Below are 12,214 nucleotides of genomic sequence, written 5' to 3' on the forward strand. Positions count from 1 at the left end.
GTCAGCACTAGAACTCAATGTGCAGGAAAGGACAGAAGACACCTGCTCCTCTGAGGGGTCATGCCACTCTTTCTGTCAGTCTAATGAGATACCAAAAAGGATAAGCCGACAAGCTATCAGAGGATGCATCAGACATGTTACCACATGCCTGTTGCTAGAGGTCACTGTCCTTTCACTATATTCTAGTTACATGAAGAAATAATTAAAACTCAAACCATGTATGGATGTATACATTTTAATGCAATATCTTGAATCATACCAGCTGTGTTATTAGCAATATAATGTTATAGTCCTGACTATGTATAACTAAGTAGATAACTCCAATTCAGATGACACAAAACGAGAGACAAGGTCTCTAGATGGGTAAAATGCTCGTGTTTTTGTTAGTCTGTGTAATGGTTAAACTTTAAGTCAAGTTGGCTAGGCTATGGTACCCAGTTGTTTGGTCAAACACTGGCTGTTGCTGTGAAGGTATTTTGTAGATATGATTAACATCTACAATCAGTTAACTTAAGTAAAGGATATTACCCTCAATAATGTGGATAGGGCTCATTCAGTCAGCCTTAGCAAAAGCTGAGGTTTCCTGGAGAAGAAGAAATTCTGCCTCAAGACTATAACGTGGAAATCTTGCCTGCCAGACTGTCCTACAGATTTCAGACTTACCAGTCCCTACAATAACATGAGGAAATTCCTTAAAATAAATTTATTTTATGTATATAAATATTGTATATCTACTGGTTATGTTTCTGTGTTTCTCTAGAGAACCCTTACTGAAACACTCTGCCTTTATTTGTACAAGCAGTATGATAGTATGTAAGTTTTATCTAACCTCTCTGTAAGCTTCAGTTTCTTCCTTATAAAATGAAGAAAACCTGAGTATTACCCTCAACAGAGATGTTCTGAAGGTTAAATGAAATAGTCCATGTCAAAGTTCTCAGTATGGTACCCGGCACACAACAAATATTCAACAAATGTTACTTGCCAGGGGTTATTGCTATTATTGCAACAAATACTAAGGCTGACCATTTTTACAGACATTATGTTATAATTTTACCTTACATGCAAAAATAATAAAGTTTTCTTAAATCTATCCTACGTGTAATCTCATGACAGATGGTCAAAAATATCATCCTGGTCATATTCCAGATGTTCTTCTCTAACAGAATCACTTTTACCAAAGTTCTTCTTAGTAGTATCCTATCTACATTTCACTGGCCCCCCCAATTATGCCAAACAAAGATTTAGTAAAAACATTCAACGGGCTCAAACAAAACAAAGACATAAAAATGAAGAACATCAGGAATCTAAATATAGTGACCTGCTTCACTACTAGTTTTCTACAAAACTTCGTTATGAAGATAAAACAAACAAACAAACAAAAAAACTAAAGAATTTTATGCCCACAAAGCTTTGGGAAGGAAAACATTTATAATTAATAAACAACAAAGGTCGGTTTTAGTTGTATTATAATATCAGAAATAACCTACTTTGAGATTAAAAAAAATCCTTCCTAGGTAAAATGAATAGAAAATTATGGAAGAAAAATTTTAAAAAGAACATACTACTGTTTCCATAGTAAATGCTTAGATATACTTGTGTATAAGAAAAATTAAGAATTGTAAAAATTTAATAAGTAGGAAGAGTTAACTCTAAAAAATTTTTTGTAAAAAAGAGCCAATTCTTATACCTAACATTCATGTTACATATGTGAGATAGTCTAAAATAGTTGCCTAAACAAATTTTGTATTATATTACAGAGTATTATAAATTAAAAGTAATTTCCATTGTAGCTGCTTTAAAAAGTCTGGGTTTTCTTTTAAACCCTTCAAATAAAGCATTATGGAAGATGTCAAGAAAAAATTCAAGCAATTTTTTATATTTTAAATCATATTTTCTAAATAACATAAATTTATAGTCACATTTTATTTCCAACTATTATAATCAAACTGAGTTATTGTTTACTTCTAATTTATTACAACTCACCTATGAGAAACTGCTCCCCAAGCACCGTGTTTATTTGTGAGAATATTGAGAATCTTCTGTTTCAGCTGATTTGCTGTTACGTGATCTCGATGTTTAGCTGCACTAATAAGATGGTCACACATCTTTTCCTCCTCTCTTCTATCAGCAGCATATTGGGCACACTGAGACTATAAAGAAATACAAACAAGGCATAATGATAATCTTTCCTACTGAATATAAGTAAGGAATGGTATTTAACCTTAAGTTAAAGATAATAATTTAATTTAAAAATTCAAAGAATGTAATATTTTGATATTAATTTTTTGGTCTAAAGAATACATATAGTCACCTTTGAAACATAAAAATGTGCTTTTTCTAAAGTTTATGTAAAATAATGTGGACAATGTTAAATAAAGTAATTAATGACTTTAACGGTTCCTTCTAATTCTGAAAATCTAATTTTAATGTATTCCAAAAATAATAATCTTAGAAACCCGAATGTTACCTAAAAATGTAAATTTACTTTTTTAAACCAATATAGTATATCTCACTTAAAATAAGAGGTATGTTCCTGATAATTATATATAAATTAAAAATTTGTCAATTAACTTATAGTTTTCCATTTCACAAATGGCAATGTGATACAGATGAAAAAGCAGTCATTTAGGAATTTAGAAGACCAGATTTCAATTCACACTTCATGCAACTTCCATATTTTTTTCATTTACTCATTTTCATATTTATAAAATGAGGAGCTGACAGGTTTTTTCTGATATCTTTCAACTCTAAAAGTTAATATGTTCAAAGGACCTCACGAGAACTACTACCTTATTTTTATCTTTTCTTTTTCCATAATACTCAGTTGTCATGTCAGCTACCTGTATTCATGCTCTCTGGTGTTAGCAGCATAGCTGATCAATGGATCACTTTGTATCAAAAAGGTTCAATGTGAACATGGAGAGGAACATCTCTTTAATCTTAAGTTTGATTCTTTGTATAACTGTTATAGAGAGTGGTTTGACTATAAATTTTAACATTAGCAAGTGTGTAATACAAGTCATATAACTAGGAAGAAAAAGGTCTCATATATCTGATAAAAATATATAAAACTAGCTCACATTCATCAATACTATGCAAAAATCTATTTCATAGATGGTACTTGAACATATTCCTTCCATCCATATACTGATAGACTACTACCAAAAGTCATCTCTCTTCAGGAGATATAACCCTACAGTAATCTAAGAAGGATTAATTCATTTTCCAATTTATCTTTTTGTACAGGGAATCACCAATTAGTACAATGATCTGCCTCAGTAATGAGGTTAATATTTCATTAGCTCATTGGAGAGTAAAATTAAATTTTCATTTTTCTTTCTTAACAATTACAGTAGTTAACTAAAAAAGCTTAACTGTGAACCATCCACCTAAAATTAAATATACATATTAAAATATATATTAAATATATTATCCTAAATACAAGCTTATGTGAAGTTAGAAAAAATCCTTAAAAAGTCCTAGTAAAATGTCATGACTTTTGTAAAATCTTTTATAATTTAAAAGTGATAAGTTCTTGGTAAACTATACACACACACATGCACATCAATGCATTTACTATTAATCATATAGTTCTAACCTGAAAAGAGCAGATGTAAACATTTGGGTTAAAAAAGTGTACATATATACATTAAGTAACAACGGAAATATACTCAAAATTAGATTTATATTAATATTATATTTTATGCATATATATATAAAATCTAAAAAACAGTAAGTCTTCATGTCCCCTTTAAAACCGCTTATCACTCTTAGACGTACATCTGTAATGGGAGTGATCTCTTCCTAGAGGGGGTGAAAATTATTGTGTTGGGTATAAAAAAATCTTATTATTTTAATGTATAAAGCACAGATGCATATACAGTACACAAACATATGCAGCATATTGGTGGTATTATAATTTTATTGAGACAGGGGTACAATTATAAAACAAATGTCTCAAAAGATTCCTTAGGGGAGCAATATTAAAAAGAAAAGGTGAAGAAAAACTTCCCTTAGCTTAATACTACCTTGGTTAAATATGTGTTAAAGCTCATAACTAATATCTAGCTGCTTGAAAATCTCTTTTAAATGTTTTCACATGACCAAATATTGATCTGCTTATATTCCCACAAAATACCTTGATTTTCTTAGTGAAAATGTGACTCAAAACTGATCCTGCAGGAAATTCAGTTAAGATTCTAAATCTTATTTACTAATAGAAGTTGAAAATGAATTGACTATGTTTATTTTGTTGAGTTCTGATCCATCTTATACCTAAACATTCTTTGAAGAACAGATAACTCAATCTTTTCTTGTCATCCAAATTACTGCATGAGACCCTGATAAATATCCAATGTTTTTTATTATTGAAGTAATATGAAACTTCACTTTGATAAATACTTAAAGATCACTATATTTATATCAGAGTTTAAAATATCTGGTATCTTTTTCAAAATAAGGTTGTTTCAATTCCATGAGACAAGTGCCTGCTGTCTCATCTGACCAAAGGAAGTGGAGGTTATGTGTACAAAAGTGACAACAGCTATTTTTCTGTCTCAGGCTTTTCACCTAGCTAGGTCAGAGATCACTAGACCTAGTCTATCAACTTGTATGACTCAGAGAGCTGCTTTACTGAGATAAAAACCTCATCAAAACTGGAATTGTGAGCTTCGACTTCTAGCCATACCATACGTGTTGGCATGTTGTATCAGGAGAATAAATTGGTGAAGTCATTTATTACTTTCAAACCCACTGTGAGCCCAACCTTAAGCCAAACACCAGGTCACGCAAATATTTCTCAAACCAATTTTGCTTTGTAGATGGAATGAACTGAAAGACTGAATAACTGCTCTATTAGGAGATTTGCTGAAGTCTATATGAGTTTGTTCATGTAACTATATCATATACTTATATCTACTTAGTGGTGTGTAAACCTCTGCTAGCTTTAAAATAACTAAAGTAATTACATTATAATATTTTATTTGCCTTTACTCTTAAGTATTTTAGAACAACTTCAGTCTACCAAGTAGTTAGGCACAGGGCAGGAGGGATTTCTTCATGTTGTAAATGGGGTAAAATAGTGCTCTATATTTGACACTTACTAAAGCTTTTAAAAACAGGTACAGAAACCCCTGCAGTCAAATTTCCCTCTTAAAGAAAGAAAAACTTCTTCTGTAAGGTTACAGATGGGTGATGGTTGACTTATAACAGAAAAGCAGAATTTAATCTATTCCCAAAACCTTACCTCGAACTCTGCATGTTTATGTACATCCTCAGCTCTCTGTCTGTTCAAAATAAACTCAGCTTCATTTGCAACACGAACTATGTGGTCCTTCATAGCGTGGCACAGTAATCTAAAAAGAAAAATATCTTTGAAATTATTTTTAATAGCTTTGGTTGGTCTAACTTTTTTTAATAATCAAATTTCAGTATTTCAAATATTAATTATGCATAAATCTTTCTTAGATAAAGGTAGATTTTAGAATTAATATATTTTAAATTATAATTAAATGACATCTGAAATATAGACATTTGTCATAAAACTATTATAACAATACCTGTGTTAAATAGTGTGTCTTGTGAACTAGTGATTTGGCTAATTCAATATAGTTGACTTAAAAATCAAGGATTTTTGTTGGAATGTTCTAAAATTGTTAAGCAACTGACTTCACCCTCTTGGAAGTAAATTTTCACACATAAGCTGGATGACTATATATTAGGAAACCAACAGACTAGATTCTTACTTTAATTAACACAGATGACAGGACTAAATGACATCTAAAATTCCTTTAAATGATGAGATTCCAAATTCTAAGATGGAACTAAAGTAAAATAATATGGAAATTATTTATTTGAAGATTCAAATTGTTTATAAAATGTGTAATAATATTTATGTGAAAAGCGTCTCACTACATCCCCTATTCACCTAATTTCCAACCTCAACAGGGTATCTAGTGGGTATCTATCCAAAGGAAAAGAAGTCATTTTATAAGAAAGACACCTGTACTTCGATGCTTATTGCAGCACAATTTATGATTGCAAAGATGGAGTCAACGTAAGTGCCCATCAAGTGATGAACAGATAAAGAAAATGTGAAATACTACTCAGTCATGAAAATCTACTCACATCATGAAATGCTACTCAGACATGAAAAAGAATGAAATAATGTCTTTTTCAGCAACTTGGATGGAACTGGAAAACATTATCCTAAGAGAAGTATCTCAGGAATGGAAAAACAAACACTAGATGTTCTCACTGACTGGGAACTAAACGATGGGTACAACTGGTCATAAAGTGGTATAAAGGATGCTGGAAACTATGAAGGCAGAAGGTGGGGAGGACAGGTATAAAAATCTACCTATTGGGTACAACATACACCATTTTGGTGAAGGGCACACCAAAATCCCTGACTTCAGCATTATACAATTCATTCATGTAACAAGAACACTTGTACTCCCTGATATTTTAAAATACAAATTATTTTTTTAAAAAGTGAAGTGGCCAAATATTGAAAAACAACTCATATGCACTCTGAGGAAAAAAATAAACGGATACATCAGGAATTAGGAATTAAAGAAGCATATGTGGCTACTTAGAAAATCATTAGGAAATCTTTCTTATGTAATTGATATTTGAGGCAGCTTAGTAGAAGAAGACATTATTTTGCTTGCATTAAGCATCAAATATTTAATGCACTCATATAATACATTTTGAGGAAAGTCATCCTTATCCAAAAGGCAACCTTGACTGTGCCATGCTACTAAATTTTATTACTCATTTTGCAGTCATGAGGACGAGTTCATAATTCTAATGAAACAGGAAATATTTTGATTAGCATGGCAATTTTTTACTAAACTATTTGTAGTATTCTAAAATGTTAAAGTAACAATAATTAATGCCATATTTATTTCTTTTTGTAAAATAAAGATGGTTATCATCAAGCAAAAAAAATCAAACAATATTTGATTGGGTTTTTCTGAGTTTTCCTTGAAGGGCAAGCTTATGAAGTAATTTCAGGTCCCTTATCTATGCCCTTTTTAAATTCTGTTTTAATACTCACAGTCATTCATTGTCCAGTTTTTCTCTCCTGGGATTTTAAACATGAGTACTACTTTTAAGATCAGCATTCTTTATTTTTACTGCTCATTAATGAAATAAATCAGAATTGTTTTCTTGCTCAAGTTGTCGTAACTTTCAATGACATCAAAAATGGATTTTAAGGTTAAACAGGTTTAACCTTATTTTAATTTTTCTATTTCTTAAATACCAAGTCCTAGTAATTCCTGCTATATTCTTCACTATATTCTATCTACCCATGGCAAACTTTCTTCCACACTGATAAATACGTATAAGCAAAAGAAAAAAAAAAAAAAAACTGTGTATCCTGGTAATTCTAAATCATTGTTTAAATATAATTTTAAAAAGCAAAAATATATCTTTGAGGTGAATCTGTCTGTACTTAATTTATTTGTTCTTTCTAATGTATTAAGGTTGAATTACATAGCATTAAGTTTTAATGTTTTTCCACCAAGTTATTTGCAATATCTATGGGGCATCTTCCACAAAAACTGACAGGTGAATGGTGCCTTTATTTTAGGATAGTAATGTAAATTCTGAGAAGCACTAAATTCAAGATAGCTCTCAGTACAATTCTTCCCCAAATCCATGTCTGTTCTGACATAGATTTAATTACTGCTTGATGACATTTCGGTTAAATAACTACACCGTCTCACTAGGACCAGGGGGAATGGTTCTGGCAGTATGACAGAGGCACCATTAAAATCTTGCATAGCAGCAGGATAGGTGAGGTAGTAATTTCTCCAATCACGGACCAGGGACACAGGCACATTCCAATGGGAATGTCATCTAGTTTTCAGCGTAAAAGTTAACCACAATACAAATTATTAAAATAACATAAATGTTAGGGGAATTTGTTAGAAAGGACAATACTTATAAAAAAAGATCCAAACTCCTCTGTAAATAATGTTGGAGGGCAAGCAAACATATAAACAGTCTTCATGTTAATCACTGAGGGAGATAGACAAGTAAAATAAGTTAAAAAAAGACTGTCATGTAAACTCTAAATATTAACTTTTGATGAAATTATTGCCCTACGTTTTGTAGACAGGCTTCCAAAGAGAGAAGAGATGTGAGATATAGGAGCATTCAGCTCAATGGCTTTGTCTAGTGCATGCTGAAGGCTGAAGAAAGCCAGGAAGAAATCTAATATGTGCAAATTAGTGTAGATTACAAAACTTAAATAGATTAACAGGAGACAGCAGGCAGAGAAAGGCTCATGGTCTGGCTGGTTAATAGGTACCATTCCCAGGAGCAAAGCAGTGGATTGGCAAAGAGGCATGGCGGTGGGGGTGGGTGCTGTGTAACAAAAGACTTGCCTCAGATACACCAGAGAAATTGGATTAATTATCTACAAGTCTGTCTTCCTACCTTGGGCACTTATGAGTTATATTTCAACTAATCTATGTCGTTTTATTTATATGAGGAGAAGACATTTTTCTTTCTGACTCTTGCCAGCATCAAGGTGACCTCATTACCCACATGGAAAAACATTCACCATAGTAGCTTACAATTCCTTGACCTTATTAACTCCAAAGATCTTCAGTTCTCCCTCACTTCAGGAAATAATTCTCCTGGCCATATATAGCTTCACTTCTTAAATCTTCAAGTGTTAAGAGTCTACTCTTGAATCACAACCTCCTACCCTTGCTGCTTTCTCTCTCCTTCCTTAATCCCTCCTTGTTTTTGACAAAAACAAGCTCTTCATTTCCTCTAACCCCCTGTTCTTCAATCCCTCGATTTTTCGCTTTGTCCTTCATCTTCTGTCAAATTTCACTTCCTTTTCCACCAAGCTTGGATCCCACAATTCGATGCTTTAACCACTCTTCCCAACACTTTCACTTAATTTCTTATATATCCACCACATTGGCTCTGAAAATATGTAACACTGGATTAAGACATTGGTCTTCCTCCTTAGTCCTATGTCTGGACTGCTATAGAAACTAACAAAGCCAAATTTCACTGATGATGATGAAATCTGTATTTCTTTTTCACAGTCAATTTGTTTTTACTCAGGTTTTCAGAGACAGTATGAATGTCTTTCCTAAAATCACCTGTATTTTTTAAGTGTATATATATCTATACATACACATGTGCACGCTCACACACACATTATGCTGTACTTTGTGCTTATCAGTCTCTTGGTTCTTTGTTTATATGTGAGATAAAACAATTTACATGTGGCATATCTCACATATGCCAAAGGCAGTATGTTGTTCAGCATTGCTTGTTTATGAGTTTTATAAATAAAGCTGCAGGTTTCTATATATATTCTTTTTCAGATTTAGAAAATTTTCTTCTATTCCTAGTTTGCTAAGAGTATTTTTAAAAAAATCATGGATGTTTATTGAATTTTGCTAGATGCACCTGCATCTACTGAGATGTTCATAAAGGTTTTTACCTTTAATATGATAAATGAATGACATATTTAGAAATTTTTAAAATGATAAACAACTACTCCATTTCTGGAATACTTTCCCTCTCATCTCCCTCCTCCAGTTGCCCCCCACCCAATACAATGACATATTTTTATACACGGCTGGATTGGGTTCATGACGGAGACTGGCCTGTGACTTTCGTTTCTGCCCACACATCTTGTTTGTTTTTTGAGTCCAGATCACACAAGCCTCAGTGGATCATTCCCTCTGTTTCTTTTCTCTAGGAGTTTATGTAAGGTTGGAACAGTGTTTTACTATGACATTTGGTAGAATATACCTATGATCCATTTGGGCTTAGATTTTTCTCTGTATGAAGAATTTGTACTAACTTCCTTTCAAACTTAAAGGATGGTTTGTTTCTTCTTATTCAGTTATGGAAAGTTACTTGTGTTTTAGAAATTTGCCCATTTCATATAAATTTGTAATTTTAATGGTATAATGTTTTGATAGCACTGTCATTTCCTCTTCTAATTCTATTTTATCTATAATTATGTCCCCTTTTTATTCCTTACGTTCACTGTTTGTGTGTTTTATTTTTTATTTTGTTCTTGATCAATCTTGGGAGAGCTTGCCTATTTTATTATTATTATTTCTTAAAGGATAAACCTTTGTCTTTGTTGATCTTCTCTACTGTACCTTATTTTTCCGATTGATTGATGCTAGGCTCTTTATTATCACCCTCCTTCTACTTTGTGAAGGCTCTTTTGTTATGTTTCTAAATTGGACGTTCTTTCTCCAGTTGGAGATTTAGCTCATTAATTTTAGGCATTTTCTCTAAGTAAGCTTTTACACAAATACATTTACCTTCAAGTTACATTTCCCTTGCATTCCACAAAGTTTTATATTTAGCATATTTATTATTGTTAAGTTCTACATATTTTTATTACTCTTTTGATTTTTCTTTGAAATGTTACCTAGGATGTTTAAATTTTTTCCATAATAATGAAGATATTTTAATATAATTTTTCTTGTCCTTGCCTTCAAAAGTAAGTGTACAGTGGTCAGATATCATGGTATTTACAATACTAATTCTTAAAATTTGATGAGACTTTGTTATTATCTAGTTATGTGATCATATACTGTAAATGTTACATGTCTACTTGAGAAGAATATGTACTCTCTATGGTTCGCTGAAAGTTCTACATATGTCCATAATATCAAACTTGCTAATTATATTATTCAAATCTTATATATATTCACTGAATTTTTTGTCTCCTGGATATGTTAATAACTGATTGAGATAAGAGTGCTGAAATCTTCCACAAAAAATGGCAGATTTGTCATTTTCTCCCTGATGTTTCATCAATTTTTCTTTACATATTTTGAGGCTATTTATTTGAAGCATGTAAGTTTAGAATGGTAGTATCTTACTGGTAAATTCAGCTTTTCTTAGCTTTTTGACTTCATCCTTCACTAATAACACCATGTATCTTAAGACTGTGGTCCCCAATCCCCCGGGGCTGCCTGCCAGTACCCTCTGTGGTCTGGTAGGGATCAGGCTGCAGAGCTCCGCCCTGTCCACCTGCCCTCACTCCCCCAAGTCCGTGGAAAAATTGTCTTCCAAGAAACTTAGGAACTGGGGGTCACACAGTAGGAGGTGAGTGGCCAGCGAGCAAATATATTTACAGTCTTTACAACTGCTCCCCATTGCTTGCATCACCATCTGAGCTCAGCCTCCCTCTCCCCCAGTCTATGGAAAAATTGCCTTCCATGAAACCAGTCCCTGGTCCCTGTGGGACACCACTGCCTTAAGATCAATTTTTATAAATATTAACATAGCTATGTTAGCTTAATCCTTTAGTGAGTGTCCAGTATATATTTTCCTATCCTTTTACTTTCAACATTCCTTAGGTTTTAGATATTCCTTTAGTAAACAAAACATAGCTGGATTTTGAATCCAATCTGAGAAATTTTGTTTTTAACTGGAAATTATAGTCCATCTACATTTATTGTGCTTATTCATATATAACTTACTTAATTCTAACCTAATACTTAAAAGTATGCCTCTTCCACAACAATATGAACTAATGATCCCTTTTGATTTACATGCTATTGTCCAGTATTGTCCAGTTCAAACTCACACATTACATATCATTAGCATGTTATAACTACGACCCTATTTAGATGTGCATTGATATTTACCAATTTATTTGCATACTTTTCTCCTTGTATCTCTCTGTCCTTATGAGATTATTTTCTTTTTATACTGACACACATACATTGTAAGTTTCTTGGATGCTATTCTCTTAGGGTAAACTCTCTAAAAGTTTGGTTATCTTTAAATGTTCATTTCATAGTAATTTTTAAAAAGAATTTTTAAACTCGAGATATACTTCACATAAATACCATTAAAAATGCACACCTTACTGTTTTTAGTATTTTCACTAAGTGATGCAACTCTTAACACTATATAATTGTAGAACATTTCCATGATACCAAAAAACCCCTCATATCTACTAGCACTTAATCCCAATTTCTTCTAGTTAAAGTTTTGTCTATTTTGTTGATATTTTTAAAGAATCAACTATTGGTTTCACTGATCTTTATTATTTAATTCTCTACTTTGTTTCTTTACATTCTAATATTTATTATTTCCTTCCTTTATCCTACTTTCAAAGCAGTTTGTTCTTCTTTTTCTAGTTTGTCCAGGTTATGTTAATGATTTGAGATTTTCCTCATTTTTTTAAGGTAGGTGTTTA

The 12,214-nt window shown here is 32.0% G+C and overlaps 1 protein-coding gene across 4 annotated transcripts in view; it reads right to left on the reverse strand.

Annotated features, from left to right (window-relative positions):
- The window catches only part of NBEA (neurobeachin), a 563,351-nt gene that overhangs the window by 261,994 nt on the left and 289,143 nt on the right, over nucleotides 1–12,214 (reverse strand). For all 4 annotated transcript variants that reach the window (XM_069467350.1, XM_069467354.1, XM_069467352.1 and 1 more), the window contains 2 exons: nucleotides 5,246–5,354; nucleotides 1,984–2,150 (listed from right to left, as the gene is read on the reverse strand). In XM_069467350.1, coding sequence (XP_069323451.1) covers nucleotides 1,984–2,150; nucleotides 5,246–5,354 — 276 coding nt within the window. The remainder of the gene's footprint in view (nucleotides 1–1,983; nucleotides 2,151–5,245; nucleotides 5,355–12,214) is intronic.

This window comes from Eulemur rufifrons, chromosome 4, assembly GCF_041146395.1.
Source record: "Eulemur rufifrons isolate Redbay chromosome 4, OSU_ERuf_1, whole genome shotgun sequence".
Classification (NCBI taxonomy): domain Eukaryota; kingdom Metazoa; phylum Chordata; class Mammalia; order Primates; family Lemuridae; genus Eulemur; species Eulemur rufifrons.